General features: G+C 25.6%; 2 protein-coding genes across 4 annotated transcripts; one reads left to right on the top strand and one right to left on the bottom strand.

Annotated features, from left to right (window-relative positions):
* Window positions 1-214: 214 nt before the first annotated feature.
* Window positions 215-3,397, top strand: LOC126894437 (uncharacterized). The gene is made up of 5 exons (XM_050665482.1): window positions 215-361; window positions 1,137-1,579; window positions 1,639-1,798; window positions 2,935-3,051; window positions 3,171-3,397. Exons 2-5 carry the CDS (start codon window positions 1,295-1,297, stop codon window positions 3,221-3,223), a joined length of 615 nt encoding a protein of 204 aa, XP_050521439.1. The 5' UTR covers window positions 215-361; window positions 1,137-1,294; the 3' UTR covers window positions 3,224-3,397.
* Window positions 3,398-5,482: 2,085 nt separating this feature from the next.
* Window positions 5,483-16,225, bottom strand: LOC126894408 (uncharacterized). 3 transcript variants are annotated; one of them, XM_050665427.1, is made up of 8 exons: window positions 15,276-16,225; window positions 15,141-15,215; window positions 14,974-15,051; window positions 14,751-14,831; window positions 6,670-6,747; window positions 6,520-6,597; window positions 6,356-6,433; window positions 5,483-5,585 (listed from the first exon to the last, which is right to left on the bottom strand). In XM_050665427.1, exons 1-8 carry the CDS (start codon window positions 16,153-16,155, stop codon window positions 5,503-5,505), a joined length of 1,431 nt encoding a protein of 476 aa, XP_050521384.1. In that variant the 5' UTR covers window positions 16,156-16,225; the 3' UTR covers window positions 5,483-5,502. The 3 variants fall into 3 exon arrangements, with proteins under 3 accessions (XP_050521384.1, XP_050521385.1, XP_050521386.1); XM_050665428.1 differs by having other exon boundaries at window positions 6,670-6,749; window positions 14,768-14,831; XM_050665429.1 differs by lacking the exon at window positions 14,751-14,831.
* Between the last annotated feature and the right edge of the window lie 1,620 nt (window positions 16,226-17,845).

Here is a 17,845-nt window from a genome sequence, read left to right as displayed (position 1 = left end):
AGAGGATTTTTAAACTTGCGCACGATTTAAATTCCTACGTTAAAAAACAACGTGAAAACACACTAGTCGATCGAATCTATTACGAGTTCTATTCCATAAAAATATCAAATGAAATCTTTTATGTGAAAAAATTATAATGGTGTTGATCAAAAAATGAATACGAACAATTTTATTAAAATAGATATATAAAAATAAATAACGATTAAAATTTTAGACTTTAAAAAAATAGTTCATTAGAGAGAATAAAAAAAAAAATGTCAGTATTTTTAGCATTTTAATTTCGGAGTACAAAATTACGAAATGGTTTTAGGCTATAGTTATTGAAAAAACTCAAATAAGTTAACATAGGAAGAATTAACAGGTGATTTGGATAACCCCAGACGCGTCAATAGCATGCCGAAAATTTTTGAAAAATTATATTAATGTTGAATAAAAATATTTTTAGAAAGAGAAGAAATTATAATTTAACACCCTTGTAAACTTCATATTATCTGCGCTTATGAAATAGGTGCAACGATTTAATTTTATTATCTTTATAATAATTGTTATTATTATATTGCGAAAGCTACACAAACAATAAAGATTTTGTAATATTATTTTTAAATTTTCCATTTTTATATCATTATAGTAAACAAATAAAATTAGTTATTGGCTATACAAGTTTAATTGCTTGTTGTATTACCACGTAAACTAATTGCACTGAATAAATACACAAAAATTAATCATATATGTGATTTTTGTTAGACATTTTTTTGTAAGCGTTCAAAAAAGTAAGATAATTTATTAGTTCAACTAAAACTGTACTAAGTACTCGTAATATTTCCATTGAATATGAATATTTATAGATGTGTTAAAAGTAATTATCCTCTTTGAGTAATATAATAGTTAAAAAATTCTTATTTCTTTCGAATTGCATACAACATTTATTCTATGTAGAATAATAACGTCAATNATATGAATATTTATAGATGTGTTAAAAGTAATTATCCTCTTTGAGTAATATAATAGTTAAAAAATTCTTATTTCTTTCGAATTACATACAACATTTATTCTATGTAGAATAATAACGTCAATAAAAAAAAAATCAAATTCACTGTTTTTTTCTGAAAATAATTACATTATTTCTCCTTTTCTAGAAAAAACTTTAAAAAGCATCCGCAAATCGTTTGCTTTTTTACGGAACAGGCACACCAAAACAGAAGCAGACCTGTATCAAAACTCTTGTGTAAGTGATGATTGTATACTCAGTAACATTACATCGTTACATTTAAAAAAGACATACACTTCAAGTAAAATGCTTTTGAAAGACAACAACAATAAAGAACATGGTATCGATGTATTTAAGGATAAAAGATTCGTGTCAGTGCAAGTCTCTACAAAAAAATCAAAGCCTAAAAGTTTTGAGCAAACATTTGTTTTGCGTACTATGGAGTTCTCGTTCAATCATAAACGTAAAAATTCTTCCTCTAAATATAAACACGACTCTTCATATGAATTCAGTTCTTATGGCGAGATCAGTGAAGAGGACAGAGATTTAGATTTGCAATATTACGAAAGAGTTGATAATTGGGTCAAATCTGTAAGTGTTATTCAAAAATAATTTTACATAATCTTATAAAAATTATGAATAACTTTTAGGTAGTGGAATTAACTTCAACTGGCGTTTTGGAAACTCCCGCCTTACTTGTGAGTGACAATGATGATTTAGGTTTGAAAAAAACTTATACTAGTCCTCGTAACCAAATAAAAGAGAAAGTAGATTTTTCTTCAATGAAAGAGTTAACTTTTACAAAATATGGTGAGAAATATTTGTTTAAGCAAAGACTACTGCAGAAAATTTTCTCAGGGGTTACAAAAGATATTGACAATAGATTAAGCCATAATTGGCAATTTCCCATACTCGCAACTTAAAAAATCGTGATGCTCCCGAAATCATAACATAATAACTTAATTTTTTACTGAAAATGATACTTTAGAAGAATCATGAGCAGACAAAAAAAATTGTACAATAAATTTCTATTTGAATTAAAAAAATTATCTAAACTTCCAATTGAAAATAAACTTTATATACGCGTCTACTACATCACTAATTACGATTTTATATCAATCAATAAACCTATTACATAACAACTTCCTTACTAGAACATTAATAACTTTATTATCGATATTATTGACCATTTGGAATAACCCTAAAAATAAACAGATAGTAAATTTTACTTCACCTATTCGTGAACTATACAAAACCAAATTGTCTCTCGACTAAACGCTTCTAGTTAAAATAATTTTGCTAGTAAAAATTGCTCAGAATTTATCTCTCATTGGTAAAACTTAAACTAAAATTAAAATACTTGATATTTAGGGTTGAATATGTAACGTTAGTTTTTTTTTGTTAGTAACACGAGTAATTCAAGAAGGTACAATGTCATCTTCTGGACTTCCTCCGGGCTTTCTGTGTATAAGTAAATTTATTTACTATAATTAATACACAATATGATACCCTGATATTCATTTATACATTTTAAATATACTGAAATAATATATTGAACAATCAATTTTTATTTAGTAAAACATAAGGATGATACCTTCTATCAACTTTTTTTTTATGATCCTCTAGTAAAATCGCAAAAATTGCCTTAAAAAATATCGTGCTCCTTTTAGCTTTTGTAATAGGGTAAAGAGAACTTTATTTTAATAATTTAATTGTTTGATACATTTCATATGTATCTGATTTATTTTTAATAATAAATATTACTATTCCACCCCTAAAAATAAATTAATATTATTTAGAATCTTTTTCAATGTTTACATATTTTAAACTAACATTGATTGGCCAAATAAATAATGGCATAATCTTCTTAATTCTAAGGAGTAATAAACTATTGAGTTCTAATTAACAAAACCTATTTAAATTAAACAATATATTCAAAATTTTAGGGGAATTCATAGAAAAGTTTGACAAGTTTGCTATGAAAAAAAATGGTATGAGTCGAACATATTCTTCAAAGTCTACATTTTTTACTGCACTGAATGGCACATTACCTCCACAACTCAGTAAGTAAAATTAACAAATTTTAATTTCTTAATTCATAGCAGAGAATTAAATCATTTGTTAATTTCAAATAAAAAATTGCTTAACTAATATTTATTAAAAAAAGTCTTTTAAAATTTAGAAAAACTTATAGAAGTCTACGACACATTCATTTCGAAACGGAGTAATAAATAATGATGATAGTTGAAAGATGACTGAAATTATGCCAAAATATACATGAATTGCACATTATATTGCGAGTTATAATATTTACTCATAATTTATATACATTTTCTTTTAAAACTTTTGATCTGCAAATTTTTGTGTTTATTTCACAAATTAGGTCTATAGTTAAAATATTTTAAGTTTGACATTGTGCATTTTTATTAAGACAATAAATGAAATACATTAATATTTAAATATTTACATTTTAATGGTAAATACAAATTTACCGAATTATTTTTAATGGCCACATCTAGAGATACATTGAACAATGGGTTTTCAGGGTAGTACTAAAAGAAACGCTAGCCAGCAATATAAATTATACAGTTGATAACTTTTTGTTTGCTTATTTAAATAAGAAAAAATAGTGATGCAGAGATAAATTTTTTGATGAGCACAATAAAAAGGTCCTTGGGGTGGTAGAATTGAGTATCCAGGTGGCATAATTCGTAAATGCGCCTTGATAACTAATGCTTTGTGGTTGAAGTGCCAAGAAATTTGAACATTTTCAAGTACAAGATAAAATTTTATAATATCAATGAATATTTAAATTAATTAATTAATGTTAAAATTTACTATGTCCATATTATTTGAATTATTAGAAAACGTTTAAAAAAATTTAAACGTCGTTATGGCCATTTGATCTTTTAATATCTATGTTTTGCTTCTAAATTTCAGTATATTTTTGATATCTTAGTTTTATCATTTAAAAAATTTCTTAATATCTTATTTTTTCTATCCGATGAGTTTTTAATATTTTTTACGACAGCATATTTCAAAAGTCTCTCTCGTCATTTTCGGCCTTTAACAACTATTTACTGATTAACTGAACAATTCATGTTTTACAATTATAAATTTACCTTTTTTACTTTTGATTATAAATGAATATAATTATAATTAAATAGTTTTATTTTTTAAACAAAATTTATAGTATATTTAGACTTACGATCTAAGGGAGTAACCTTAGATTATTTGTGATCTTCACAAAAAGCTACAAGTATGTGAGAGTATACATAAGAATATTGAACAAAATACAAATTGTGTTTTCTTCACGTATTTCTCTGCACTTTCAGTATTACCCACTAGTTACAAGAGTATACCTATCCACAGTATGAATATTTTGGAATGTCACGATTTGTTAATATTATCCTTATAACCAAAAACATTGAAATTAAATTTTATTAATAGCACCTACATATTTTTATACTTTCTAATGCATTTGACAATGTCTTCAAACACTCTCCTAAAGTTGATTACTGATACTACTGCATATATATATTATCATGAACGTTATAATAAGCCAATTGTTTATACTAAGTCGGTGCACGAAGAGCATGTGATTAAAAACAGAGAGAGCATTACTGATAAATATGTATAGTAGACAAATATATCGGTTCTTCCTGTTTACTCATCACTTCCATAAAAAAAAAAAAGATTTATTGCCATACGTTTATACTATTATTTTCGACGACCGTTCGGCAATTCATCGATGTAAGAAGGGATTCTTTAGTAATTTTTATTGCGAGTCGAGTGTCGATAAAACTAAACAGGGGTAGCTGTTCTGGTTTCAGTCTGTTGATCGTTACTACCCTTAGATCGACGTTATACATACATTTTAATTTTACAGCTGCATTTAAACTGATGTGCAGTACACAAAATTATAACTCTACATTTATCTCAAGTATAGCGGAAAATAATATTATAATATATAATATAATAATATTATTATAAAATTATAATAATAATAAGTTTCAAAAGTTGTAGCAATTATGTGTTTTGGAAATAATTATTATGAAATATTATAGATAAGTATACAATTTCCAAATTGTAATACTGTAATATAAATAAATTGAATTACTTAAGATAAATTAAGAAACACCAGCACCAAAAAAAAATTCTCAATATTATTTCTATGTGTCGATTAATTAAGTAGTTTATGATAATAAACCAACTTGGATGTACAAAAATACAAAACTTTTCATTAAATCGATTTAATAAAATTTGTATACAATTATTGTTACAGTAATAACACTCTTATTTTACATTAGTTTAGGTTTTTATTATGTTTTTAATTATAATTAGTATAAATGTAAAAATATAAGAAACATAGTTCATTGAGTATTCTAATAAAATGGATTGTTGGTTAATTGTATTTTCTTGTTAAATATTAAAATAATGCAAATAAATTAAATTAAAACAATTATTACATAAAGTAGCGGAATAGGATATAAATTTATCACATTAAAATTAACTTAAATGAACTTATAAAATGGTATCTTATCATCAATATATTCAATTTGTAAGTTTGAATCATCTGTTTTTTCACACATATCATCTAATTTGAAACAAAATTAAAATATTAAAAAAAAGATTTGCTACATTGTATTTATTACAATGTCAAATACATTGTAATAAATTACATTGTCAAATAAAAAAATAGCACAATATTTTATTACCATGGTTACACATTAAATTAATATTTGTTTTTTTCAGTATAAGAATATTTAATACACTATGTACTATATAATGATTAAAAATAAAGGGAATATTTATTGTTCCTATTTTTAAAACAATTCATCTTACTTTTTTACTTATAAATCATGTACATGGTAAAGTAATGAAAATTCAAATTTAAAAATTGTTTCTGTGTAATCTTTTGTTTAAAAAACAAACATTTTAAAATCACTGAAATAATTTTATCAATGTAATTTTATTTGCTCACACAGAAAAAAATCGATAGCTACAAAATAATTTCTCTAAAGAATGACTAAAATATTAATTTATAGTTTATTAATTATAATGCGTTAAAAGTCGAAAATCTGTACCAAAAGTTAAAAAACATTAATTCATTGTATATTGTCTTCCACCTTATCTAAAATTGAGACAAACCTGGATTTTCTATTTGTTCGATTATTTTTTTAACTATAATTATGTCATACAATAAGGGCGTTTAGAACCTATTTTAAAATTTATTCGGTTATCATACATGTCGCTGAATAAATATTGTAATTGTCCAGTCCACAAATAAAGAATAAAATTTTATGGATCAAAACAGCATATTATAAATAGATAATATTATTCTATTGTTTAATAAAAAATAATTACCTTCATGAGTAAACGCTTCCTGTTTATCTACTTCATTGGTAGGTTGCATCAAATTAATAGAAAAATGTTGTGTGTTATCTATAAATATTATAATGTTTTTAGCTCAATTATAAAATTATTTAAATTAAAACTAGATGCACAGTAGTGTATTAGGCCATTTTTACCATATTGTTGAATCTCTTCTAGCATATTAACTTCATTGGTATGTAGTGTCAAATTTAAAGAAAGATTTTGTGAGTAGTCTAAATATATAAAAAATATATAAATAAATACTATAACTCTTTAATTGTAATAGCATTTTATAAAATAATTACTTTCTTCTTTTATCATTTTTTGTTTATTTACTTCATTGGTAGGTTGCATCAAATTAATAGAAGGATATTGTGTGATATCTAAAAATATTAAAATGGTTTTTAGCTCAATTATAAATTAAAATCAAATATACAAAAATATATAAGTCATTTGATTTTTATCTAATATAGATATAAAGAATATCAAGGACCCCATCACTTTAGTCTCCCCTTCGTGAAAAGAAATTTCTTATTCATATTAAAAATATTGTACTATAAAGTTTTTTTATGTCTGTCATAAATTTTTCTCAGCTCTCACTTGATCTATTTTTTTTAATGATACGTCAAATTCGTATCTAGTTTAAGATATTACTATCAAGAAAATAAAAATAATTCCACTTTATCAATTAAAAAATTAGCTCCAATTCAGCATATAGATAATTAAAATCATTAATTTCTAATATTTTTAAAGTATTTATTGTGGAATTAGGTTTGATATATCTTTTTAAGAGTTTTCTATCAAACTCTGTTATTTTCATACAAGTTTGCCATAAAAATAATAACTAATTTATAATTTTTTTTCTAATTTCTCCGTAAAAATTACAATATTAAATAATTAAACATCAATTTCATACTATATTTAATTTCTATGATAAATATTTATTCATATATTATACTTGAAAATCAAAGAAATACTTATTAGAATATAATTAAGGAAATAGAAGTTGATGTTGATTTGTAATTATTCACTAATTTCTTAAAATTAAAAGATTCCATAAATTTCATAACAAAGTGTTTCTTATGATTTTAATCATTGTTAGATATCGACTATACTTGTCTCAACTACGCGCACGTCCATAATGTGCTACCTTTTTTTTATGTTATGTTTTTAATTATTATTAGTATAAATGTAAAAATATAAGAAACGTAGTTCATTGAGTATTCTAATAAAATGGATTGTTGGTTAATTATATTTTCTTTTTAAATATTAAAATAATGCAAATACATTAAATTAAAACAATTATTGTATACAGTTTGGAACACGATAAAAATTAATTGCATGAAAATGGAATTCATGAAAATTTATGAAAACATGAACTTATAAAATGGTATCAGTATATTCAATTTGTAAGTTAGAATCATCTTTTACTTCACATATGATATAAAATTTTAAACAAAATTTAATTATTAGAAAAAAAAAAGCTAAACTGTATTTTATATTTATCTAATAAAATAAAAGCACAATATTTTATAACCATAGTGATAAAATCAAAAACTTTTGGTTTTGTACAGTCAGAGAAAGGCAACGAAGTGGTAATAACTTTTACATGGAATGAAGTTCTCAAAGAAAATAAAGAACTAGAACTAATACACTTCTTTAAAAACATTAACCTAATTAACCAATTGTAAACACATAATAAAATATTATTATAAATATAAATGTTGTTTTGTATACTACCCGGTTAAGATAAAAAAATAAAACAAAAAATTTATCATTGAAATTTTGTATTTTGTAAAAATTCAATGGTGGCCATTAACTAGTTAAATAGTTATCTTTTTTTAAACTTTTCAACTTAACTAGTTAATTATTCTTCTAATAAACTTTTTAACTTAAGTAATTTAATTTTCTTTTGAAATAACATAGCTTTTTCAGTTAATTAGTTAAAATAACAGTTACGCTAAATTCAATATTTCATAAAAAAATGTATGTCTTTATACGCTGCGTACATGTTTTAATCTTAAAAACCCAGCACAGTAAGGTGGCGGCATAGTGGGGTCGTGGCATAGTTGAGTCTAGTATAGATGATATCTGACAGTGATTAATATCACTATCATAAAAAACGCTACGATGCAAATGTGCAGATAGTNAATATCACTATCATAAAAAACGCTACGATGCAAACGTGTAGATAGTGTTTAATTTAAAAAAAAAAATTTGTTAAAAAAGTAGGTCAAATGAGAGCTAAGAAAATAAATGATAGCTACAAAAAAAAAACCACATAGTAAAATAATATTAATATGAATTTTTTCTCACGAGAGGAGACTACAGTAATGGAATCCTTGATATTTATTGAAGTTATTGAATCTAAATGAGATAAAAATCAAATGAGTTAAATATTTTTTTTTAACTCAAAAAGAATTAAAAAAAAAGTTTAGTACCACAATCGTGAAAGACCCAAGTGTTACCATCTCAAAAACCGTACGTCTCATTCGTCATTTAATAAAAATGGAAATTTAGCTAGTTCAAATTTTAAAGTTATTTTTCTTGACTTCAAAAAAACAAAAAAATTTAAATATGTTTAATTTTTTATACTATATTATTTAGATTGATATAATATTTATGAAATTCAGTGTAATCCCCTTATAATAAAATAAAATACAAAATCAAGAATTTTAACACAATAATAGCATATTTTTAAATACGGTAGCTATTTTCACCATGACGACAAAATAAAGTCTGAAATTTTTTTTTTTTCATAATAAAGTATATTACATTTGCTTTAATTTAAGTTATATATAAAAGTGTCAGTATTTCTGGAACACTTTCAAAAGTTAAGTTGAAAAAGTTAATTTTTTGTGAAAAAGTTGTCATTTTGAATCCCCCCTGTGGGCTGGTAAAGGGTTAAATTTATAATAAAAATATACCAAATGATAGGTAAAGACATCAATCTTCTATAAAAAAAAATTATATTGATGTATTCATTTTTGAAAAAGTTATGGCTGTTTTTAGTAAAAAGAGTTGAAAAAATTTCGAAAATTAGTGATTTTTAAATTTGTAATTTTTTTGGAGATTTCACCCATTTACGAGGAACGAGAGATATTTTTTCAATTTTTGAAGGTAATGTCTTCGACTAGATACGATTTGTGATCTTTTGACGTATCGTTGAAAGAAATCGGTTCGGTAAGAGCTGAGAAAAAGTAGTAACAGACACAAAAAGAAAAATAATAAAAATTAAAAAAAAAAACACATCATAGTAAAATTAATACCTTCTTAGCTTCAAATCGAAGCTAAAACCAATAAAAAAAAATAGTTAAAAAGATTTACTCAATTGTGAGAGTATTATTAAAATTGGTAATAATTGTAAAAATCCATCGTTAAATTCAGGTTTTTTTCTTAATTTATGATTTATATAGCAACATGTTACAAAAAAATTTGGTATATTATAGTCTGGTAGTAGCACACACAAATAGAGTTAAAAAATTAAAAAATTATAAAGTAAAATTATTTACTTTTGTAGTTGAATACTTTTATCATATCAAATCTAATTCGACAATAAATACTTTATGAATATTAGAAATTAATGNCATATTATAGACTGGTAGTAGCACACAGAAATAGAGTTAAAAAATTAATAAATTATAAAGTAAAATTATTTACTTTTGTAGTTGAATACTTTTATCATATCAAATCTAATTCGACAATAAATACTTTATGAATATTAGAAATTAATGATTTTAATTGTTTGTATGAAAAAAGCTGGTTAATCTACTTTTTATTTGAATAAGGAATATTTTTTCGATTTTCAAGAGTAATAACTTAAACTAAATACGAATTATAATCATTTGACGTATCGTTGAAAAAAGTAGGTCTAGTGAGGGTTGGCAAAATAAATCGTAGCCACAAAAAGAACCACATAGTAAAATAATATTAACATGAATAAGAAATTTCTTCTCACGAATGGAGACTATAGTGATAGGATCCTTTATATTTATTGAAGTTATTGAATCTAAATGAGATAAATAGCAAATGATTTGAAAATTTTATTCTAACTCAAAAAAAATACAAAATTTGATTTGCCACAGACGGATTTGAATTTCGTATCCTAGGCATGTGAAACACAAGTGTTACCGACTCGGCAACTGTCGTTGCTTTCGTGACATGAAAAAATTGGCTATTTACGCTAACTTAAATTTAAAAATTACTTTTTCGACTAAAAAAGTAAAAAAAATTTAATAAGTTTACTTTCTTATGTCTTATGAACTTTATTCTATATCAATTAAATTATATAATATTCATGAAATTTAATATATTCTCCTAATAAGATATTTTATAATAAAATAAAATACAAAACCTAGAATTTTAATAGAAAAATAGCATATTTTTGAATACAGTAACCATTTGCACAAAGAAAATAGATCGTCGGGAAAAATTTTTTTTTTCATTTTGTAGTACATAAAAAAAGCTTTAATTTGATATATTTTTAAAGGACGCAGTCTTTCCGAAACATTTTCAAAAATTAAGTTGAAAAAGTTAGTTTTTGTAAAAAAGTTGCTATTTTAAATCCCCCCAGTGAGCAGGTTAAGTGTTAAATTTTCAAAAAAATGTTATCAAATGAAAGGAAAGTATCTAAGATTTTATTAAAAAAAAAAATTATGTTGATTTGTTGCTTTTTGAAAAAGTTATGGAAGTTTTAAGAAAAAAAAGTAAAAAAAATGACAAAATTTATCGATTTTTAAATTTGTAATTTTTTTGGAGATTTCCACCATTTGCGGAGAACGAGGGAAAATTTTTCAATTTTTAAGGGTAATTTCTTCAACTAGATACGATTTGTGATCTTTTGACGTATTGTTAAAAGAAATCGGTCCAGTGAGAGCTGACAAAATGTAGTGACAGATACAAAAAAAAAAAATAAAAAATAAATAAACACATCATGGTAAAATTAATACCTTCTCAATTTCGCATCGAAGTTAAGAAATGGAAATTCCACCCCTCCACCAAATATTATATTTATATAACAATAATTATAGTTTTCTGGATTTTGATAATTTCTCTAGATTCATTGAAACTATTATAATAGTTTCAATGATAAAACATTGCGACCAACGCAAAAATGTAAAAAACGGTTAAATTTTTTTTGTTGTTATTAATATTTTTTTCCTAAGTTTAAAAGGTATGATGAATTGTATGATAGGCTAGGAACAAAGGAAAGCGAGAAAGAAATTTGTAGACTTGCAAATGTAAGAGAGAAAAGGTCTAAAGATTATCATTATATAAGATGTATAAAAAGTGTTGATAATAAGATACTCTCGAGTGATGATGATGTGAAAAGAAGGTGGAAAGAGTATTTTGAAAAATTACTAAATGAGGAGTATCTAAAAAAGACATTAGAGGATATCTCGTGGAATAAGGGACTGGTAGATTTAATTAGTGGGAAAGAGGTATGGGAGAGAGGCTGTGGCATCAGTGAAAAAGAATAAAGCAGTAGGACCAGATGTAGTGCTAGTAGAAGCATGGAAAATATTAGGCGATGTTGGCATAAGGTGGTTGAAGGAACTTTTAAATAAAATCTTACTAGAAGGGAAAATTTCAAATGAATGGAGGAATAGTATTGTGATGCCGATATTTAAAGGTAAAGGTGATATACGTGAGTGTGTAAATTAAAGAGGCATAAAGTTTATGACTCGTAATACGAAAATTTAAGGAAAGGTACTAGATAAGAGAATAAGAAATGAGACATCGGTATCTAAAAACCAGTTTGGATTTATGCCCGATAAGTCAACAATGGAGCCAGTATTTTGTGTGGGGCAACTAATAAAAACGTTTAGGGAAAAAAAGAAAAAGCTGTGTATAGATGGTATTTATAGATTTAGAGAAAGCATATGGTAAAGTACCGAGAGGTTTTTAAGAGGACATTAATAAGAAAAAGAGTCCCGAAAAGGTACATTAATATATTAGAGGATATGTATGATGGTACTTGTACCAGGGTAGAAAGTGTAGGAGGAGTAACAGAAGGTTTTAGGGTAAGAGTAAGAGTGCACCAAGGTTCTGCCTTAAGCCTTTACTTATTTTCTATAGCATTGGATGAAATTATTAGAGAAATACAAGGAGAGGTGCCGTGGTGAATGTTGTTCGCTGACGATATAGTGTTAATAAGAGAAAATAATCAAAGGCTAGAGGTGTGGAGATTACCTCTTGAAGGAAAGGTTTTAAGAATAAGTAGGAGTAAGACAAAATATATATAGAGTACGAGTTTGATAAAGGAGAATATGAGGTAGGTGAAATGAGGAGAGCAGTGACAATAATCAAGGATGTGATAGGAGAGGTGGAAAATTTTAAGTATTTAGGATCAGTTGTGCAAAAGAGCGGTGCTATTGACGAGTATGTAAGACATAGGATTAAGTGCGGGTGGTTGAAGTGGAGAATAGCGTCTAGTGTGTTATGCCTTAAAAAAATTTCAAAGAGGCTAAAAGTTAAATTCTATAAAACTGTAGTCAGACCAGTTATAATGTATAGTTCAGAGTGACAAGACGGTTGACAAGAAAGTAGAGCAGAGAATGAGTGTAGGAGAGATGAGAATGCTTAGATAGATGAGTGGACTGACTAGAGAAGATAGGATAAGGAACGAACATATAAGAGGAAGTATAGGTGTAGCGTCAATCGTAGATAAGATGAGAGAAAATAGACTTAGATTGTTTGGTCATGTTATGAAAAGAAAAGAATCGGAAGCTGTAAGAACAGTTATAGAAATTAATGTTGAAGGAAGAAGAGGTAGAGGAAGACCAAAAAAGAGATGGAAGGATGTAATTGAATGCAATATGAGAACGGCTGATGTGAGCGTAGATGATGTAGGTGATCGTGTCAAGTGGAAGTTTAGGATAAGAGTGGCCGACTTTAAGTAGTTTGGATTAAGACGAGGAAAAAAAAGAAGAAGATTCAACTTTAAAAGTTGAAAATCGATATCCTCTGGATTATTAAAAAAAGCAATACCTCTTTTATTTCTCAAACCACAGAAAAGAATACGCTAACACTACTACGCATATAATTCTGACCTGGGCCACTATAAAGTAGCCATGAATCATTGTCTTTATCGGCGTCTTCGAATCACCACAAAAGTATTAAATAAGGGAAGTTAATAAAAAGTAACTGTCTTGTCTTCATTGAAGTACATATTGGTGACTCAATATGTCTATACAAAGGCATGACACAATCGAGACACCTAATCCCTGTTTATGACGTTTGTGGTACATTATATAAAGGCTAAAGACCCTGTTTTAGCACTCACTCACTTATCTCATTTTCTCATTCAGCAATCTCTTTTGACAAGTAACTCTTTAACGTTATTCTCTCCATACTCTAGCGTATTCTTTATACAGTGTCTCTATAGTCTTAACTTTTCTCACTAACGTACATTTGTTAAAATAACTAAATCTTTGCTTAAAATATATACGCTTATATAATTTCAGTATAATTCTCTTTTATTAGCTATAATTTTGAATAACACAAGTCAAAAATCGAGAATCTATCCTCATCAGTAACTATCAGGTAAGAGGAGTTTTAATACACCAACTACATTTATTAAGTAATAACCTTTAACCCTTAATATTCCCTTTCATAACCTTCACTAATTTTAAAGTTTTAATCTTTATTTTAGTTATTACACAATGCACCTAACTTCTTACTTATTATACATCATGTATAATGTAAAGTAATGAAAATTCAAATTTAGATATTGTTTCTGTGTAAATCTTTTGTGAACTCTTTTTAATTTGTAAATGTGGCCCGAGAATTAAAAAAGGTTGCCGACCACTGCCTTATAAGGATTTTGACTTTAATTTTTCAAATGGCAACCTCCTTAATTAATAAACTTATTTAATAGGTAATGATCTAATTAAGAAAATGACTAGTCGATAACAACTTTTGGACCAGTATTTCGGAAGTTACTGTCATATTAAATTGTAGGTGAATGGAAAAGTATGTCTGGGAAATGTCTAGTTATAATAATTGCAGCACCCACTCTTCAACTCCATTCTTTACACTAAATTGTTAATAACTTCTGAAATACTGGACCAAAAGTTGTTACCGACCATTCATTTGTTTAATTAGATCATTATCTATTTAATAACCTATTTAATTATATATTTTGATAAATTAAAGTTGACACACTTTATAAGATAAGGATTAACATAAAAAATACTTTAAATTTTAACTTAAGTGAATCACTCTGTATAGAATACAATTTAGAATTATTTCAGCTTTCATACATGTTACTGAGTAAAGTTCTATTAATAATGGATAAAATAATATGAATAAGTTTATTGCTTCCTAATCGCAAAAACATATTTGAAATAAATAAAATTACTCTATTGAATTATAAATTAATTACCTTCTTGTATATTTCCTTCTTGTATATCTACATCATTGCTATGTTGTATTAAATTTATAGAATTTTTGTATTGTGTAATATCTAAAAATATTATTTTTAAATTATGGAAAGATTGTGGGTGACGATGAATTACATTAATAATATATACACAAAAATATATTGCTCTCTAATCCTAATAGCATATTAAAAATAAAAAAAAGTAAGTATATTATAGAATAATTACCTCTTTTTTTAATTCCATCCTGTTTATCTAATTCATTGGTAGGCTGAATCGAATTAATAGAGAGATTTCGTACGATGTCTAAAAAGTATTAAAATAGTTGTTAGCTCAATTAATAACTTATTTGTATTAAAAACTAAATATATGGTAATGTATTAAAAAAAATTTACCATGTTGTTGAATCATTTGTAGCATGTTTACTTCATTAGTATGATCTGTCAAATTTATTAGATTTTGGGTGGTATCTAAATATGTAAATAAAAAAAAATTGTTCATTAAGTTTTATATTGTTTCAATAATTGTACCTTGATTGTCATTGGTAGGTGGACTAGGTAAAAATGTCTGTTTTGTATTCAAATCAAATTTAAATCCAAGTTCAATGTACTTTTTCTGGTATGTCGTTTGAACTAAATTGCTTATTTTATTACTAAGAAAAATTATAAGCTCTCGACTTTTTTCATTAGATCTCGCAGTAGAGTCAAATTCAATAATCCATGATTTCCATATTACATTGACATCTAAAAATATTAGTTCACAAAACTCCATATCCTTTTTAAGTTCTTTATTTCTCTCGAGTAAAAATTTCTCAATAAACGACAAGGCAAAATAAATCGTATCTGGACTGATTAACAAAGGATCTAATTTCTTTAAAGTATTTTTATTCTGTAAATTTCTTATAGTTTCTCTTAAAATAACACGACTTTTTCTATGGTAATTCCAGGGCAACGTATGAAATATTTCAATAGCATTTAAAGCTTGTTTCATGAGTGTTGCCAACGGAACAATTTCATTTATTTTTTTTAAAACTAGATAAACACAACTTTGCACAGTTTCAATAGTTTCATTAATATTAAATAGCATACTATTGCAATGTGCTTGAAAAACGGTTAATGCATTAAACATATTATTTAAATCATTAGCATAAGAACATCCAAGGAATATTGTTGCGTGACGTATGCTAATATCGCAATTTAGTGTAGTTACAGGGTTATTAATTACATTTTCGAATTTTAATTTTTCACTCCAATACATGATTGATTTCACATCATTTATATTTTTCCAACCGGAATGATGTAGAAAATAATTTATTCTTTCAGCGTATTCTTTTTTGTTATGATGACCTTCAGTATGCAAAAAAACGAAATATATACAAACGTAGACTTGAATATTTAGTATTATTGCCATTTTAATTTTTGAAAAAGTTATTTAACTATTTTCTTACACCAGTAAAATAATTGTACTAAATCAATTTGAACCTAATAGTGTTATTAATAAAAAAAAATGATTGCACATACTAAAATGTATGAACGCGCAAAAAAAAGTCATGTAAATATACGTAATAATTTCACCTATGTACATAGGCGAAGATGGGTAAACAATATTAATTTAGCAAAAATAATGATACTAAGCTATTATTATCAATACGATAATATTTTAAAATAAATATAATAATTATGAAACTATTAATGAATTAAGAAATAGGACGAAATTAATGAAAATTCATGTTATAGTTGGCGTGTTATTTGAAAACTTGAGGTTAATTTAAAATAATTAGACAATTCATAAATTCATGTTTTTCACATTTTTAAATTTTGTTAAACATATTTTCTTTGTTAGATTATCAATATAAATCAGTTTATTAGATTCAAAAGTAAAATACAAATCAAAATTATATGATTATAAACCCTCCTTAAGCCACGCTTGTGCCCAATACTGTTAGGCCTATAGAACAAATGTGGTCATTGTCATTTAAACTTATGTATATCGGCGGCTGATTTATTGTGAGTAGCAGTACACGACTGTATACTCCCAACCGCTCGTGTATGAGAAATAAACACACATTAAATTTTATACTTGTTAGTCTTTTTTTAGCTTCGATACAGCTGAGAAAGTATTGGTTTTACTAAGATGTGTTTTTTTTTATTTTTTTTTTTTGCGTCTGTCACCACTTTTTCTCAGCTCTCACCGAACCGATTTCTTTCAATGATACGTCAAAAGATCACAAATCGTATCTAGTCGAAGACATTACCCTCAAAAATTGAAAAAAATTCCCTCGTTTCCCGTAAATGGGGGAAACCTCCAAAAAAATTACAAATTTAAAAATCGCTAATTTTCGAAATTTTTTAAATTTTTTTTACTTAAAATTGCCATAACTTTTTTAAAAATAACCAAATCAATATAATTTGTTTTATATAGATGCATGATATCATTATCTTTCATTTGGTATATATATTTTTTATATTTGACCCTTTACCTGCCCACGAGGGGGATTCAAAATGACAACTTTTTTACAAAAAATTTACATTTTCAACTTAACTTTTGAAAGTGTTCCGGAAAGTCTGACACTTTTATATATATCTTAAATTAAAGCTAATGAAATATACTTTATAATGGTAAAAAAAAATTTCGGACTTTATTTTATCTTTATGGTGAAAACAGACATCAAAGTTAATACAAAAAATACGATTTTTGTAAAAAAATTCGTATTTATATTTTTAACTTTATAATGCTATAACTTTTTGAAAGATGTATGGATCAATATAATTCTTTTTTTTATAGATGCATGATGTCATTACCTATCATTTGGTATATATTTTTTTAATATCTGACCCTTTACCTGCCCACAGGGAGGGATTTAAAATGACAACTTTTTCACAAAAAATTTACTTTTTCAACTTAAATTTTGAAAGTGTTCCGGAAAGTCTGACACTTTTATATATATCTTAAATTAAAGCTAATGTAATATACTTTATTATGCAAAAAAAAAATTTCGGACTTTATTTTATCTTCATGGTGAAAACAGACATCAAAGTTTATAAAAAAAATACGATTTTTGTAAAAAAATTCTTTTTTATATTTTTAACTTTATAATGCT

This window comes from Daktulosphaira vitifoliae, unplaced genomic scaffold (genome assembly GCF_025091365.1).
Source record: "Daktulosphaira vitifoliae isolate Bord-2020 unplaced genomic scaffold, ASM2509136v1 Scaffold_1, whole genome shotgun sequence".
Taxonomy (NCBI): domain Eukaryota; kingdom Metazoa; phylum Arthropoda; class Insecta; order Hemiptera; family Phylloxeridae; genus Daktulosphaira; species Daktulosphaira vitifoliae.
Note: the sequence above shows the minus strand (reverse complement) of the source record. Positions and strands in the feature narration are given on the sequence as shown.

Bases quoted from the DNA above. Each gene is read 5' to 3' on its own strand.
- LOC126894437 (XM_050665482.1), top strand. From the start codon at position 1,295: ATGCTTTTGAAAGACAACAACAATAAAGAACATGGTATCGATGTATTT. The intron at 1,580-1,638 runs GTAAGTGTTATT...AATAACTTTTAG, and splicing joins TTGATAATTGGGTCAAATCT to GTAGTGGAATTAACTTCAAC. The intron at 3,052-3,170 runs GTAAGTAAAATT...TTTAAAATTTAG, and splicing joins CACATTACCTCCACAACTCA to AAAAACTTATAGAAGTCTAC.
- LOC126894408 (XM_050665427.1), bottom strand. From the start codon at position 16,155: ATGGCAATAATACTAAATATTCAAGTCTACGTTTGTATATATTTCGTT. The intron at 15,216-15,275 runs GTACAATTATTG...TTACATATTTAG, and splicing joins ACCTACCAATGACAATCAAG to ATACCACCCAAAATCTAATA. The intron at 14,832-14,973 runs GTAATTATTCTA...TAATATTTTTAG, and splicing joins GGATGGAATTAAAAAAAGAG to ATATTACACAATACAAAAAT.